Source organism: Lampris incognitus, chromosome 7 (genome assembly GCF_029633865.1).
Source record: "Lampris incognitus isolate fLamInc1 chromosome 7, fLamInc1.hap2, whole genome shotgun sequence".
In the NCBI taxonomy this organism is placed as follows: domain Eukaryota; kingdom Metazoa; phylum Chordata; class Actinopteri; order Lampriformes; family Lampridae; genus Lampris; species Lampris incognitus.
The window spans coordinates 34,177,910-34,196,266 of NC_079217.1; the positions used below are offsets into that span (position 1 = coordinate 34,177,910).

An 18,357-nucleotide genomic window follows, 5' to 3' on the forward strand; every position below is an offset into this window, starting at 1 on the left:
AATAAAACAACAATAAAATAAAATGAAAAAGCAGTAATAATAGTAAATAGTGTGCAGTGTATGTAAGGTGCTGTGTGTGTGTGTAAGCTCTGCCTTGATAAATGTGCATGTGTGTGTAGTTGTTTGCATATTTGTGTGTTTGTGTATGCCAAGCTACGTGTGTGTGTGTGTGTGTGTGTGTGTGTGTGTGTGTGTGTGTGTGTGTGTGTGTGTGTGTGTGTGTGTGTGTGTGTGTGTGTGTGTGTGCGTCCCTTTATCTATCTCCAACAATGGGCTTTGCTGAGTACTCTCAATTTCCTCAATTTCTCCTAATCGTGGTTTGATATGAAAAGCTTGTGCGGTTTTACACTGCAAAGCTCTGGGAGAGGAAAGGAGGAAAGAGAGGGACATTCCTGAGATATCTGTATCCGAGGTTGAGAAAGCCAGATTCTGAGGAGGCCCAGTCCAAACAGCCCAGTTAAGCCCACAGGAACTCAGCCTGAACTTTATTACTGCAGGAAGACGTACACGGGTGGAGGGAGAAAAGGGTGGAAGGGGGGTGCAGATGGGGAACCAGAAGGATATGAATTACCAGGAAAGGAGGTTTGACTTAAGAGATATGTTCAGGCAAAACTGAAGAGAGAGTTCTCAGGGAGGAAAAACAGACAGAAAGTGATGAATGAGTGAAAGCAAGCACAAGAACAAGTTTGGACCGATTAAGCCAAAAGATAGAATATGACCGGAGGTTTGATATTGCAAGCATCTAAAGACGGGCTCCTTCAAGGCTTTGGAGAATAAATATGAATATCATTCAATTGACTTGTGGCGTCTCCTTCGGTTTTAGAGCAGAGATGGAGTAACTCCTTAGAACACACTCCCTGGCACATCTGCGCCCAGATAGCCTCTTTTGTAGGCAGAGATCTTGAAATGTCACCAGTGGCTGAACTTTGTAACAATAAGCAATTTTATGTTGCCCTGTTTCACATTCAAGGGAGAAGCAACATTGATTATGTATTGCCAAAATGAAACAGAAATGCCTACCTTTTTTTTTCAAATGTGAAATAATGGGTGGGTTCTTTCTGATGCTAGGGTATCGTAGCCCAAACCAGTTACTAAGTTATGATGCCCCCTGTTAAGATCATGTTACCCCCCCCCCACTGTCTTTTTTTACAGAGGGATCTGTTGACAGAGGGATCTGTTGGATCAATATTGTCTTACTGTCCCAAATTGTCAGAATTCGTCTCACGCTCAATAAAATTTTATATTTTGAGTTATGATATGCTGAAACAGTCCTAAAAACTCATCTAACTCATCTAAAAGGCGAACTCTTTAGAGTCTTTAGTAGATATTGGGTTGCCAAAACAAAAAAAACACCAAAAAAAACAGGGTTATATCTTCTCCTGTATATCCTATGCAGGTGTTCCGGGTGGCCAGTGTGTGTCTGGGCACTCCTCCTGAGACCATCTGCTGGGAATACAGAGACAAGGACAAGAACTTCCACCGCATGGGACCACTTACGCCCCAGGAGTTCTACGGAGAGCACGTCAAACCCCTCTACAACATCCAGGACAAGGTATGAACACACACACATACACACACACACACACACGCACACACACACACATGCACACACAGAAATCTACAGCGGCCATCAAATGTGTTAGTTACGTTGCTCATGGGTTCATCTTCAGACCCCCTATGCTTAGGTTGTCCTATGTCTAAACTAAGTATGCATTTTATGTCCGTAGCTCTGCCTTGTTTGTCACGCTCAACCTCAGAACCCTATAACAACAATAATAAGAACAGTACAAATATTAAGAATTATGCATTAATGATACCCATAGTGAAGAACTATTTTGACTTACCCAAGTCCACGGGGACACGAGTAAATCAACAAACCAACACCGAATTCAGAGTCTGTCAGTGATGCTTCTGCAGGGCTGCTACTTGCTGACACAGGAGCTCAAACTTGGGTACCCCGGTTGGAGACCCATGTCTCCATACACTACACAGTCCTGCTGTCCCTATGGGGGTTAAAGTCTCTTACAATTATATGACCACAGGTCTGTCTTCTAAGTGGTGTGAGCCAAAAAATGATTAATGGGAAACCGTGCAATGTCAGCTCTACCATTTCCTCTCTGTGTGCTCAGATCTGCCTGGTGAATGACCCTCGGCCCCAGAACCCTTATGGGAAGCTGTACAGCGTTGAGTTCCTGGGAAACATGGTGGGAGGACGCAACACTCTCTACAACAACCAGTCCATTGAGCTGCTCAAGAAGGCTGCAGCTGAGTCCATTAAAGAGGGAGAGGTAGGGAGGATAGGGTTTGGGGTGCATGCCTGCAGATTTGTGTGTTTGTGAATGTGTGCGCCCACGCATAGATTAAGTTAAAAGCTGGTTTTAAGCTTATTTCTTCCTTCCCTGACCCTCTCAGGCTGTTTGGTTCGGCTGTGACGTGGGGAAACATTTCCATGGCAAGCTGGGCATCAACGACTTGAATGTGTGAGTATGCTGCATGTGCATAAACGGTTTGGTGCAACAGCTGCTTTTGTTTTATACAGCCCCCCACCCCCTCCAAAGAACAAAAACCACCAGTCACTAATTCAACTTAAAAATATAATTTCATTTGAATTAATTTTTGAATAAATGTTATTATTATTATATTATTAATTTTAATACATTTTAATTTGTTCAAATAATTCTTGGTCCTTGTTTTAGCCTAACGGGTGTACTCAGTTAATACTTTGCTGTTATTTCTAAACTCTCTACTTTCTAAACTTTGTAAACTCGCTGGCACATTTTCTTTTAATGGCAAAATTCCCTCCATCTGGTACCTGAGACAGGATAAAACAAACACTAAGAATTTTTTGTGATGCTGTTTGACCCATGCCACTTAGTCTAAACATTGAGAGATTAAATAAAATTCATCTAGCACCTCTAGCATAGCTTTAGTTCAGTGTTTCTCAACCAGGGGTCCGTGGACCCCTAGTGGTCCGTGGTGTAATTGCAAGGGGTCCGTGAAAATAAAATATCTTTAAAAAAAAGATCCTATGACATTTATAAAAATAGGATTATTTTACTCAAATGTGACTGAGACCTTTATCTACCTAAACTATAAAGGGTAACAGGACTTTTTTCTCTAATTACATCTGTTTCACAAGTGTAATTTATTGTATTTTAATAAGAGATCTCGCTCCCGTTTGCATTGTTAAAAGTTACTGCATAAAAATTCTGTTGTTACATATATCTGAAAGTTACTGCATAAGAATTCTGTTTTGTTAACTATATCTAAGTTACAACTGAAAGCTCTTATTTTTGCCCCAAAGAGTGAATAAATGCTATAATGCAATTTAAAATGCAGTTTCTACTGTTTCTATCAAATTGCAACCCCCCTCCCCCAAGATCAGGTGGAGGGGTCCTCAGGGTAGATCAAAAATACGCAGGGGGTCCAGGACCCCAAAAAGGTTGAGAACCACTGCTTTAGTTGGATGTCTTCCTCAGTATCAAAATGGTAAACCAGCAATATGAATTCTGTAGCAGTTTAGACAGCTACAACTGCTACATCTCATTCTGTTTAAAGGAGGTTTATCCTGGCAAGGCATTCTTCACTTTGTTCCTGAAATATAACTAAAAAACCTTTTTTGAGAAAGACGTGAACAGGAGGTCCTGCTCCAGTGTTTTTCAATAGCCAATAAAATTCAGTAATATAGTTTTGTTTCACATTGTTGGAGTAGCGCACCACATAAGACCGGTTGTTGGCAGGCCTGACATACTGTCAAAATACAGGATGAATATCAAGAGATTACAATAGATCATGGGAAATGATTCAAATTTCCCTTTAAAGTAATTTTGTTTCTGAAGATTTTTGTTTGCGTGTCACATCTGTGTATGGGTAAAACATGCTTCACTTCACTCCATGAGGTGTTACTTGCTTTTCAAAGCAAAAGTTCTGCCTTTTGACCTTAAAGTGCAACAGAACTTTGAAGCATCTCGTTGGTCTTGGCGCCGGGCCCAAAGCCTGGCTGCTGACCCATGTCTCATGCCAACACAGTTGACGCTCATCTCAGACAGAGCTTGTTCTTGTGGTAGTCATATGAAGATTATGACAGCTATACGTTTGAGTCTGGATGGTGCTCATTAGTGTTTTTTCTACAAGTCATACTGAAGAGTCGTAATGAGGTGAGCTCACTGTTCACCAGAGCAGAAGTCCAAGCTTAAGACGATTGGACTTTGAACTTTCAGTGGTGCTCCAGCTGCAGGCATCTGTTTCCACCCCCATTCTTGGTGCCAATTTTATGGAATATAAAAGATTTAACTAGAAAAAGGCTTTTCCACAGAAAAAGCGTGTGAGTGCTGAGCTGCTGAAAGAAATCGCGAAAGCATTGCTGAAAATGGATAAATAGGAAAAGTCAGAAAGTCACTAGCCTACCTGAAATACCTGGAAACTGAAATGTGAAATGGCTGAATATTTTAAAAGTTTTAAAGGTATAAAAAACTGAAAAATTTGCCATAATGTGCTAAATACATAAATAGTTTGATTGTTGAATGGTTTCTGTAGTGGAAGTGGTGCCACTAATAAAGGTGCCACTAATAAAGAACTGCAAAGCAAAAGTGTGAATGCCCAGCATTCACACTAATTAGGCTGGCAGTTGAGTTTCAAATTGATATGTGATGTCACAATAGGACTGAACATTCTAACAGTCAAAAGTGTATGGCAGAATTGCTAAACTTTAGAGCTGAATTGTTCATAAACTATAAAATATTTTTAAAATCTGAATAGGATTCTGAATGTCCTGAACTGTTTAAGCTTTAAATGGGGTTTCTAGCTCAAAAAATGAAGAAGGAGATACAGTTCAAAGGTGGTGAGGGTTTCAACCTTTCCCCATAGACTTCCATTGTTTTGAAAAAGTAGAAAAGCTTAATATGTCTAAAAGTATAAAAGATTTTTAGAAAAACTGAAATGTGAGCCTTAATGGGCTTAAAGAGGTGAACATTTTGATACCTGAATGGTTTCAGTGGTTAAAAGTATGAAGGAGTAAAAGAGGTGGAAAGGTTGCAAAAGTCCCCCATTGACTCCCATTCAAAAAATGGCTGAAAAAAGTTGAATATTTCAAAAAGTTCAAAAGGTATGAAAAATCTGAGCACTAATGTCCTTAATGAGTTGAACATTTTGATAGTTGAATGGTCTCAGTAGCTAAAAATATGAAGGCGCTACAAAGTGTCGAAAAATGGGCGGAAGAAAAATAAATAAATAAAGAATTATGGCAATCACCTGTTAAGTTATGGATAACAAACCTCAAAATGCGTGGTCTTTACTTTTTATCTTCATGTGTGTGTGTGTGTGTGTGTGTGTGTGTGTGTGTGTAGGTTTAACCATGAGCTAGTGTTTGGGGTTTCGGTGAAGAACCTTTCCAAGGCTGAGAGGCTGATATATGGAGACTCTCTCATGACCCATGCTATGATCCTCACTGCCGTTACGGACAAGGTACCCAAACGTTCACACTCATGCATACTAATAAAATTGCATGCTTATGAACAGTTAAGCTCATGCTCAGACTCACACAAGTATATGCACAAGTACATATATGTAATATACAAATACACAAATATACAGAATGCACCATGTTTCCCAGAGTTGGCTGCAGCAAAGCCACGGTGCGTGTTTACTTGCTTTAATCGGCTGCAGTTTTTAAATTGCTGTCAATTTCCCCCTTCTAAGTAAGCCCAGCTGTGACTGCACCTCCTCCTTCTCTCTCCGATCACTGTCGTCTCTCTCTCTTTCCTTATCCCCTCTATTTTTCTCCCTCCCTCACTCTCTCTTTCCCTCAGGATGGGAAAGATGGCTATGAGAAGTGGAGGGTGGAGAATTCCTGGGGAGATGACCGTGGGAACAAAGGTGAGTGAGACACATTCACACACACCAAAATAAAAAAAAGTAAAAAACCCCACAGATGCACATCATAACACAATCTCGTTCCCTTTTATCTGATCTTCAGGTTCTCATCCTAAAACATGAACCCCCTTAGTGTGTACCTCTCCTTGCTGCACCCATGTATTACAGTCTCAACTCTTTCTCACATCACAGCGCTTCAGGATAATCTTTCCTCCTTCCTGTTTTTGTCTATTAAATGTTAACAATATTAGACTGAGATGCTCTCCTGTGTTGCTGCTTTATGAACTTATAATTGGCTATCTCCTGGAAGACATTCTAGTTCACAAACACACACACACACACACACACACGAGCACACAGAAACTCATGCTCATACATAATCACTGACATGAAAACAGGACTTTTAGGTGTCTTTCTTACCCACTTCAAGAATAATCTGAACCTCACACTGGTTAGTGATTATGTGCATTTTTCCCCCGATTCTGATTCCAGTTCCTATTCCGCTTATTGAATCCAGTTCATATCTACTCTCAGTTTCAGTTCCTATCATCATTTTTGAGAAAGAGACCAACATTTTTCAAAAACAAAAATTATTATCTCAGAACAGTATTTGGGGTTTAGGATGTTGGTCATCTCAATGCAATATTACACAGAAATTAACTACACTTAGATACTATCATTGTTTAGAACTCTAACTCTAATTTTACAAGCCTGAAATATACCAACTATACATAGTCAGTTTGAACAAATTAATGGAAGGATATAAATAAATATTCTGTTTTGCCTATCTAGATGGAGACAGAACTGTTGAGAAGGAGTGTAGCCTTTTAATAACATATCTTGTTACCACTTAGAGACATTCATCACTTTCTGCACTCATCTGCCCTTTCACTGCACAGTGAACGAAGTTTCCTTACCAGAATCTCTCTGGGGATGAACTGGAGAATATTGCTTTATGAATTCATATCTTAAGTGAAAAATAAAATATGATAATCATTCCCTATCTTGCTATATAAAAATTGAACGTTTTTAGCATTGCTGTACCCGAGTGCTGGGCACTCATAGTAGTAGTTCGAGAGAGTGTTTTTCATTTTTTTAAGCTGGATAGGCAGGTCCTGATGCTGTATTTGCAGATTATTTCCTGTCAAATGGTCTCATAGCGAAAGCATAAGCTCCCTCTCCTGTTCTTGACTTTTGAAGGTGTATTGTTTCCAAATAGAGACCTCGTTTACTGCACGGTGCATAATTGTATTTTGTGAGCGCGAGTTGTTTCGGTATCAGCTGCACAACACTGTGTTTGTCATCAGTGAAGTAACCACTCTATGGGTCTTCACATGCTTTTCTTTTTTTAGATTTGAAACTTTTTTTTATTCGGTGGAAGCGACATGGCCTACAGTGATTACACTTCTTATCATAGCCTAGAAAATACTTGGGCTAAAGTTAAATTACAGTATTTTTGATACTTGGTGGAGTGGAAGTTTCTGAGCAATGATATGACCAACGGATCTAGCATAACATTGCCAAAGAGGTTGTCAGTCCTCATTTTAAAGCATAATATAGTTAAGTTCACTGATGATTCAGACCAACAATGGTAGTTTACAACTGCAGTCACCGAAATCCATAACCACACTGAACAACTGGTTTTGCTGCCTAATGCAGCCTGTTTTGGAGTTTTCGAGCAACCTAGATGCTTCAGTCCACTAATAAAAATCCTTGTGTGTTGTACTGATTAAATTTAACTAAAAGCTTTGCCTCTCTGCTCAGCATTCATTGTGGTACAGTACTACTGTTGTTGCATTCATTGGAATATTTACTTATTTGCTGAACAGATTCCTTGCCAAAAGTCCCATCAAGTAGCCTATATGGTATTTTTTCAGCCATAATACACATCTTTGCCATTGCCACACAAGCACTTTGCTCTTCCTTTTGCACATTTTATCTTTAACACTGAGATTATAATAATGTGTATAAAAAGCTACACTTCCTACACTATGCATTGTAACCAGTTCTACACAATTATTTGATAGCAATTGTCTCTAAATGTGTAATAACACTTCGAAGTGACTAGAGTAATTTTACTATGCACTTGTCATTAGGTATGTAATGATACTTAGTGAGACAGTAAATTCCCGATACAAATGTGACGATTCAAATAGGTGAGATGAAAAAACAAATCGCAACACTCTTTGTATACAGCAGAGGGCGCTATCTGCTTTTGAGGTCGCTTGTCTACGTCATCGCTGGCGTCAGTAGCTGTGTTGTGGGGGAAAAAAGATACAGACCTGCCGCTCCCTGAATGCTCCTTAAATTGCATATATTTGTATTAAAATAAGTTATAGATCAATTGCACAAAAATAAAGTTATGATAACATCTGCCTAAAATGACCATGAGCCATCCAAAAGGGGGCTCGTAATTTACATGTAATCGTGCGTGTCATATCACTATTTATGACTCGTGTTGGTCGCATTATTTCCTTCGCGAAGTTCATTGTTCTGTCCTAGAAACACACTAGTGTTCTCCAATGCAGAGAAATAGTATAAACTTGAGTTTTGATTATTGCCAACATGTCTGGGTATAGCTCTGAGGTAGTTAAAATGCCCCTCAGTGGCAAGGCGCCAGGTGTGAGTGAGAGTCGCCCTGAGGTGCTGAAGGCTCTGGACATTGTTGGGCTGTCTTAGTTGACACGCCTCTTCAGTGTCACGTGGAGGTCAGGGACAGTACCTGTGGAGTGGCAGACTGGGGTGGTGGTTCCCATATTCAAAAAAGGGGACCGGGGGGGTGCTCCAAATTATCGGGGCATCACATTGCTCGGCCTCCCTGAGAAAGTCTACTCTAGGGTGCTCGAAAGGAGGCTCCGACCGATTGTCGAACCTCAGATCCAGGAGGAACAAAGCGGATTCTGTCCAGGCCATGGAACAACGGACCAACTCTTTACCCTTGCGGAAGTGCTGAGGGAGGCATGGGAATTTGACCAGCCAGTCTACATGTGTTTTGTGGACTTGGAGAAGGCTTACGACTGTGTACCCCGGGCCACTCTGTGGGGGGTATCACGGGAGTATGGGGTACTGGGGCAGTTGTTACAAGCCATTCAGTCCTTGTATAACCAAAGTGAGAGCTGTGTCCGCATTCTTGGCACAAAGTCAAACACGTTTACGGTGGATGTCGGACTCCGCCAAGGTTGTCCCTTGTCTCTGATTCTGTTTGTGATATTCATGGACAGGATCTCAAGGCGCAGCCAAGGTGAGGAGTGTGTCCATTTTGGGAACCTTAGAATTGCATCTCTGCTCTTCGCAGATGATGTGGTTTTGTTAGCTTCATCAGAACGTGACGTCCAGTGCGCACTGGGGCAGTTTGCAGCTGAGTGTGAAATGGCCGGGATGAGAGTCAGCACCTCCAAGTCTGAGGCCATGGTCCTCTACCGGAAAATGGTGGATTGCTCCCTCTGGGTTGGGGATGAGTTGCTGCCCCAAATGAAGGAGTTCAAGTATCTCGGGGTCTTGTTCACGAGTGAGGGTAGGATGGAGCAGGAGATTGTCAGACAGATCGGTGCAGCATCAGCAGTAATGCGGACATTGTACCGGACCGTTGTGGCAAAGAAAGAGCTGAGCCAGAAGGCAAAGCTCTCAATTTACCAGTCAGTCTTAATTCCAATCCTCACCTATGGTCATGAGCTTTGGGTAGTGACCGAAAGGGTGAGATCACAGATACAAGCGGCTGAAATGAGGTCCCTCTGTAGGGTGTCTGGGCTCAGCCTCAGAGATAAGGTGTGGAGCTCGGACATCTGGAGAGAGCTTGGAGTAGAGCCGCTGCTCCTTCGCATCGAAAGTAGCCAGTTGAGATGGTTTGGGCATCTGATTAGGATGCCTCCTGGGCTCCTTCCTTTGGAGGTTTACCGGGCACGACCAACTGGGAGGAGACCCCGGGGTAGACCCAGAACTCACTGGAGGGTCTACGTGTCCAATTTGGCCTGGGAACGCCTTGGGATCCCCCAGGAGGTGCTGGAGGGCGTTGCTGGGAAGAGGGATGTCTGGAGTGACCTACTTAGCTTGCTGCCACCGTGACCCGAACTTGGAAAAGCGGCTGAAGATGAGATGAGATGTCTGGGTACAGACGCCATTTCAGATGCACCATGGCTACGTCTGAGGCATTGCATTATTTACAGGCGTTGGACAGCGGTGATTTTAAATTGTTTGAAAAATAGTATTAAAATAGTTAAATGGTAATTTTGGTGTCAGTTAGTTTCTTAAGAGACATACTAACATATGCAATGCATTGATATCTCAATTTGGTATTTATCTTGACAACCGTGATCTTGACAAACCATGGACGAATATTTTGACAGCCCATGGTCATTCTAGTGGTTTTTAAGTTCCAGTCGTTGTTTGGGACTGTTTCAATGTTTATTTTCAGCAATTTTTTTTACATTTCACGTTTTATAGGCCTTGTTACATTTGTTAGATTAGCAATATGTGTTTTCTGTTTTGTTTTTCAGGTAATATTTTCACTTTTTCAATTTTGCTATTCAAGTTCAACAATGTCTCTTTGAAGTTTAAATTGTTTATAGATAGTATTATAGTTGTTAAAATGTTAATTTTGGTGTCAGTCGTTTCACAACAGACATACTTACATATCCAATACAGTAATATCTCAACTGAGTATTTATCTTGACGGAATATAGAGTTTAATAACCGGCCATCATTTTGACGGCCCATGGTCGTTTTAAGTAGGAGTGAAATTCCAGTCGTTCTAGTTTCAAGTTGCAAATTCATGGCAGCCACATGTGGAACATTGTGAATGTCTGGAGATCTCAGCTTCTGCCTGAAAATGTAGATATGATGATATTCCTTTTTAAAAAAAAAAGGTAAATTCCAAGCTAAGAACACAGGCCAAGTTTGTTTATTTGAAGAAATTTTCTTTATTTGTATTATTCATTTATTTGATTTGGGGTTTGTTTTAAAATTCAATTTAGTTTAAGACAAAAGATGTTTTCAGTTTCACTTTTACAAGAAAATGAAATATGCATTGTTTTGCATAGTTTATAACCTACCTCAAAAATAAAAAAGGACTATTTAATTTGATAAGGAAAAGGTAAGAGGAAATATATTTTGTAGATTTTTGTCTGAGACAAAAGAGGTTTTCAGTTTCATTTTTACAAAGAAAATTAAATTTGAATTGTTTTTCCCTACCTCAGAAATAAAAAAAAGTATTCTTTAGTTTGATAAAGAAAAGATAATAGAAAATGTTTGTTGTTTTTTTTTAGGTTTTTGTCTGAAAAATAAAGGGATCTTTTTCAGTCATATGTTGTCTTCAATCTCATCTTGTTAAAAAAATATCCTGAGAAAATCGTATCATGAACCCAGTATTGTGAATGTTAGGATATTGAGCCCTATTGAATCTTGAGTTGAGAGTGTATTATTTTTCCCTACTTGTTATAGTTGAATAAATCTCAGGAAAACTAGAGTGAGTTTCTTGGGCTAATCTACTCTCCAATTTAGTTTCTATGCCTCCCTTTTGGTTTAAGATCTTGTTTCCTGTCTGCCAATCATTCCAGTTGCCATAAGAGGAGGTCAAACCAAACAGCAAGATAACAGTTTAAACAGGAAAACAATTTAAAGTGGCCATATCATGGTCATCCCAGCTCTATATTTTTATTCTGCGGCTCCACTTGAGTATTTTTGCATAATCCACAGTTTAAAAAAAAACCTTATTCATCTTATACTCGCCCTCATGCAGCCCCTAAGTTCATCATCTGTCTGCAATGGGCCGCTTGGGCTATTTTCTCTTTAAGCCCCCCCCCCGCCCCTTAAACCTCGCTGTCAGGATTCAATACATTTTGAAACTCATGTTCCGTAATAAATATCTGGTTCTTAGAAATGTGGAAGTGTTTCCAAGTCAGAACAGATTCTCAATATCCAGCCCTATACCACTCTGATGGAAGACTCATTTGCATAATGCTTGTGTGCAGTACATAAGGAACCTGAAAAATACTCTCAAATTTGTTTGTCGCAGTGCTTAAAGCCATCAAGCACTACAAGCAAAGATAATGGTGCACATAAGATTTGCATTCTGACTAATTCATAGCCAAAAGAAGTTGCCACCATTTCCACTCTAAATTTTGAACTTCTGTTTTCTCTTGGTGTATTTATCTTTCTTCTTTTACCTCTCCACCACCATATTTGACCCAATTTCCCCTTGAGGATGAATAAAGTATTTCTGGTTCTGATTCTGGTTTCCCCCTTGCCGTCTTCTCGCCATCCTTTTCCATGTTTGAAGCTTGACATTCCACTGCAGATTATAGGAGAGTATTTTAGTCAGGTCATGCATGCCATGGCAATGTTGCATTCTCACACATACACACATGCACATGCACACACACGCACACATACATATACATGCATGCACACACATATACGCACACAAATATACACACACTCACGCACACAAACATACACACACACAATCTAATCACAGACACGAACTCACACAATGTTTGGCGTGATCCACATACTGTAGGGACTGTTGGGAAAATAATTTCAAAGCCCTTAGCTGGATCAAATATATTTCCATATCTTATTCCATAAACACCTGCAGATGGGGGGAAGGCAAGGGCCTCAAGTCCATCAATTGCCAAATTAATAAAGTTGTTGAAAAGAAATGTTGGAGGAGTGTATTTCACAAGGGGATTGGGGGCCAAGTTTGCTTTATTAATGGAGAGAGAGAGTGGGAAGCAGACCAGAAGGAGGGGAAATGGAGAGGAGTGTGAGCAAAAAGCATTAGAGGTAGGAAAAATAAGAGAAAAAATGAGTATCCAGGACAATGATAGAAAGTGGGGGAAAGTGAAATATGAGGGAAAGAAGAGGAGAGACGACCGATGTGTCGGCCGTTGAGCCAGAGAGAAGTGTGTTTGTAAGGTTCCAGGGTTTAACTTCTCCCTTCAGGATTCTTAATATTTTTTTCTATCCCTGGAATATATGCTGATGATTGTTTGAACTTTCTGTTCCCATCTCTTCCAAGCCCCTGAACTGCCCCAGTCATGGCTCCACTTACTATACAGATAAATCTACTGCCATTTAGACAAATACTGGAATGTGCTATTAGATATTTTGTTTCACTGTGGCTTCCTTAGCGCAAGTCCTGAGTTCTTCTTATGTCCTCTTCATGGGGTTTTGATGGTGAGAGAGGGAATATTGATCCCTTGGACCATTATTGATCCCTGCAGTATCATGTGGACCTCTACCATTGAATTCTATTCGTGTGTCAAAAGACATCGGGGTTGAATGGAAATAAACTTAGTATTGAGAGTAAAGCATCTTTGAGGCTTTTTGAAGCTCTCTTTTAAAATTTAGTTCTGCTGCAGTCATTGTTTTATATCCAAACGCCAAAATTCTGAATCTTTAATCCATTTTTATTTGTTTCTTCCTGCAGTTATTCCCTCTTGAGTAATGCCTTGTTACATACAGTTTTAACCAATAATCCAAGCCTTCGTAGGTTAGCGCTAGTATAGGTGAGGCGGTGTAGGAAAGTTGTTTTTCTTCACCTTTATCTTAGCCCAGAGCGATTAACATAATCCAAACGAGTGTCCTTTTGTCCTGCCTTATAACAAGTTTCTCATAGCTCAATACGATGGATTTCCAAAACTCAGCTGAAAGACAAGACGGCCGCTCTTCACCCTCTCTCTCCTCTATGTCCAGTTCCAACAGAGGACAGTCAGCCTTGCCCCAAAGACAAATAGTAACATGCTACACACACACACACACACACACACACACACACACACACACACACACACACACACACACACACACACACACACACACACAATCACTCATACACACCCACCACCATGCCACCCAACTAGCAAGTTCCAGGAAGAGCACAGGCATGTGTCCACACACACATGGGCACACACACACAAAAAACCAGGCAGCATGTCATCCTACACACACATACACACACACAAACATATCCTCTCTGGTACATTGTTTTAAACTGTGGTGCAATCCTGCGGTCACCGTGACGTCACCAACCAGCCAGCTCGTCAGCACCCGTTAAGTTAATTTTGGCCAGCAGCAAAGGGGAGTGGTAGAGAGAGGAGAAGAAGACGGGTGGGGGAGTCGGCCAGCTATGCCACAGGCACTGAGTCTCCCCATATATTTCTTCTTGAGCTGCTTTCTAGATGCATGTTAATGGATAGGCTCCCTTTTTTTTTTTTACCCAGAAGACGTCATTCAAATGAAAAAACGTACAGAACAGAACTTCACTGATTGCTGAAGTATTGAAAGTGATAACATGTCTTTGCTGGATCTTCTCACTGAGTTTCAACACAGTCTAGTGCGGCAATCATAAAGCCTTCAACTGCCATGATATAACTCCTTTTCAGAAACAGGAAGCTCATAGTACAGACATGTATCTTCATTTATTTTATGTCAGTTCTGATTTTTTTTTTTATGGAACTACTTTTTGCCATTGACATAGTACATCCCAACCATCTGTAAACGTCCCGTAATATTAGATAATGCCATGAACATCGCACATCATACATACAGACCGGCACAGATGTGGTAACGAAAATATATTTGCTGAAGTGCAAAATAAAGCCATTTTAACTCGCTAGAAAGCATGGCTTGTGGCTATTGTTTCAAAGGAACATATTTACTGTACTATAATCTTTGCAAGGGGAGATATATTATTCTTTTGAAGAACTATGGCCCTTATTGGACTGTGTTGAAGCCTAGTTAGAAAACTGGACAAAGTGGTTAGTCTCTTTTGAATGATCAGTGAAGCTTTTTCCTTTTTTTAATGTGTTTCTATATGATGCCCAACAACCGTCAGTGTTCTGTGTTCAGCAACAGTGAACCTGTCCTTTAACACATTACGAGATGTCAGCCGCCCTCTCCCTACATTGTTTTTGACCCCCTGTAATTCTCGTAAAACACAAACGCACACATATTTCATGTTGATTGATTATCTGACGCAGCTGCATCCTCATCCTAAAAAAGATTAGGTTACTGTAGCTGTGTCCTTGAGGCTGTGGCCAAGATGCATTTTTACCAGCAGAATCTTGTAACACACAAACACACACACACACACACACAATTACCACTAAAAGACAGCCACTGCACATGTATGGTCCTCCCATTGTCAAGTTTTATCTGGGCAGAGGTGATAGCAGAAATATTTGATATACTGATGGTAGGGAGGGGAAATCTTGTCTTCAACCCAAAGCACTGACAGAAAAAAGAAAGTTGTGTGCACAGAAACACCAAATATGTTTGACCAATTTGAAGAGAGCATTGTTTCTGAAGCAGCATTCTTCTCTTTCATCATTGAAGAGTGTATGGTGATCATTTCAGTGAGAGCATTTCACACCACATCCAAAGTATTTCTGCTTTGAAATGTTGTGTTGATTGCAACCCACTGCCAGTTACCGGATAAATCTTGAGTTTCTGTCTCAAGGAAGAAACAAATGCATGGGACAGCTGGACTGCTTTTCTTTTAGCTGAAAAAGAAATCAAAGCACTGTAGGCTGGAAAATACTCCATAGAGTTCAGAGTGCAGTGGTTTACCTAACCACCACTTGTGTCTCAGCTGTATAACACTATGCTGGTAACAAACCTGCATGACCAATGACCATGTACACCAGGACTGACAAGTTTATTTAAAGTATTTTTAATAAGATCCCATTTGTCTGAAGCAATAATGGTTTTCTTTATCAAACTCCTTTAAAAACACAGTTGTCAACAAGGTAAGTGTTTGAAAATGGCAAATTCTAAGAGACAGCTTTTGACTTGTCCCCATTTCCACCTCTGTTGATTTACGAGTTGTCACTTTGAATAAGGCAAATAAGCTTTTTTGTTCTACCTTTAGCTAATCTGGTCACCACACCCATACAGTTATCCAATACGTACCAACTCAGAGACTGTGTTTACTTGCATTCATTAATCTGATTAGGTCGAATGCTCAAATTAAGATGATACTTCAATAAAGGTGTTTACAATAATGCAGTCTTCAATAATCTGAGTTGATAAGACTCCTTGGATAGTCGGATTATGGAACGAAGGTTATTATGTGCAACATCGCCTCCAATATTGTGCTGAAGACTTTTCAGCAAATGCCTCTGTTTCTGTTTTTTCACCCATCCAAAAATGTTAGGATATTGAGCTCTTTCATTTTATTGAGCATGAATGTTGTTTGAGACTCGCCCCAGAAATGTGGCTGTTTACTGATGCTCAGAAAGAAGAGCTAACACACAGCTGTATTGTTTAGGTGCTAGCTAACAGGATCAGTATCCAATGATTAAGAAAAGGAAGCCGCACACTTTTTTTTATCCTGAAGAAGAAAATTATGTTTGCCACAACGATAATCAGTAAATATTCGCATCAGGAGTTATCAGCATGCAGTTCCTTTTCTTAATCTATGTTTCCTGCCACTCGCCATGTAGTCCTTTGTCTATCATTTCCGGGTCAGATGCCAGCAGTGGGACTTGGTGCATGCACGCAACCAATTCTCTGATAGAACTCCGATTAAAACCTATACAAAGCAGAATGTATCAAATCGCTGATGAAAAATTTATCTCTATTCATATCATTACGCTTGTATTGATTTTGGTCTTTAATTTGATTAAGATAGTTCGATTAAGGTGTTAACGTAGCAGCAATCAAATCATCGCCTTACAGTGACAATCTCAAAGATTCTCACTTAAATAAGTGGCCATTAAGTTTCTATGTTTTGCCAGATGAGGTGATATGATGACGATTCAGCCTATCCGTCACCTTGCATTTGCGGTAATAGGGAGAAATACATACATGTGTCTGTGGTGATATTCCCACCAGAAATTCCAAATTTCACAACGGTAATGAGTGACGTATTTTCCGTCACACCAGTGGAAAATACTAGTAGTTGAGGCGATATGTGAAACAAATGCACTGTGTTCCAGTGTTGTAGTGGACAAACTACTTAGCAATTTCCAAATGACTCCTGGGAAATGTATTCCAAAAAACCAATGTATGCCAAAAAAGAACCCAACCGGAATCTTCAAGATTGTCACTTTAATCTGATTAAAATGTATGTTTTTAACTTGGATTTAAACTTACTGACTGTCAAGATTTGCTGTACTTGCCAACTGGCATATGGATGCAGTGGGTTTGAAAAAAATCATGATATATCTTTTCTGAGTTTGCCTGTTGCTTTGTTGTCTTCACCTTTCACTTTAGGCTACCTGATCATGACTGATGATTGGTTCTCTGAGTACGTGTACGAGGTGGTGGTGGACAAGAAGTACCTTCCGTCTGTCGTCATAGAAGTGATGCAACAGGAGCCCATTGTGCTTCCCGCCTGGGACCCAATGGGAGCACTGGCATAACTACAGAAACCGGGGTCTCAGCCTCAGGACCCCCCTACCCCCAGTCTGTTTGACTCTGCCCTATCATGTGGCTAGTTTTACTTCTCCAGTTATACTGCCCCTCTCCCCTATATACTGTTCTTTTTGACAAAAAAAAAAAAATAATAATAAAGTTTCTCTTTTTCTTTTTTACTGGACTACCTGCATCTCTTGTCTTTCTTTTTTCTTTCTCACAGTTGCAAGTTTCCCTGCCACTCCTAATTAGGAAATATATTGGGTTTTTTGTGTTGTTTTATAAATGTTCTCTCTAGGACGGTTAAAGAGATCTCTTGAATCTGACTTGCAACTGTGTCTTTTCATGCAACAGGGGGAATTATTTATTCATCTATGGGTAAACAATCACTTTATTGAGTTTTTCCACATCACTAGGTCAATGCAGCTCAAGGCAGTGGGGCATTTTCATTAAAAAAAATAGTGTCAACAGGGATCAAGTATTGAAACTTAACATCCGCACTGGGAAATTAAGTACTGTAAGGATTGTCAGTGGTTTAAACATTACCTACTTCCCTATAAGGTCCCAAGTTGTTTTAGCCAGGTTGATTAAAGTCAGACTGAAATATCAAAATTGAAAAACAGATATTTTCTAACATTGCTTATTACTTTATGTATCATACATTTTTAATTATCTTTCTACTGAAAAAAATAAGTAGAAAAAGTAGAATTTTTAAAGTTTTTATTTTTTTCTGTTTTTGAAACAGCCCCCCCAGTGCAGTTGATCTTTTTCCTGATTTCCTGATACTCATGATGTCATCAGACACTCGTTTACATACTGCCAATCAGAACAAATCATCAAAATATGAAGCCCTGCCTACCCTTACTGCCAACCCTTGTACTTGTCTCTCAAAGCTCAGCTTATGCATATTAATGAGGATTAAACCACTCCCTCATAGTTCTTGAGACGATAGAAAACGATTATGGATAAAGAGGGGAAAGGCACAATATTAGTCATTTACAAATATAAGAAAGTTGCTGAAAGCTTTATGATGCCATCTTTAAGGTGTTCACACATGAAAAGTCTAATCTGATTACATATTTCAGTCTGACTTTAAAGTTGTTGCCCTCCACTTTTGCGCCCCAGCATTTT

General features: G+C 40.1%; 1 protein-coding gene across 1 annotated transcript in view; it reads left to right on the top strand.

Moving 5' to 3' along the window:
- Window positions 1–17,404, top strand: part of blmh (bleomycin hydrolase) — a 36,073-nt gene extending 18,669 nt beyond the window's left edge. Inside the window, exons 7-12 of the mRNA XM_056283821.1 lie at window positions 1,397–1,552; window positions 2,130–2,288; window positions 2,413–2,480; window positions 5,346–5,463; window positions 5,808–5,874; window positions 17,086–17,404. Coding sequence (XP_056139796.1) covers window positions 1,397–1,552; window positions 2,130–2,288; window positions 2,413–2,480; window positions 5,346–5,463; window positions 5,808–5,874; window positions 17,086–17,234 — 717 coding nt within the window. The 3' untranslated portion in view covers window positions 17,235–17,404. The remainder of the gene's footprint in view (window positions 1–1,396; window positions 1,553–2,129; window positions 2,289–2,412; window positions 2,481–5,345; window positions 5,464–5,807; window positions 5,875–17,085) is intronic.
- The last annotated feature ends 953 nt before the right edge of the window (window positions 17,405–18,357 follow it).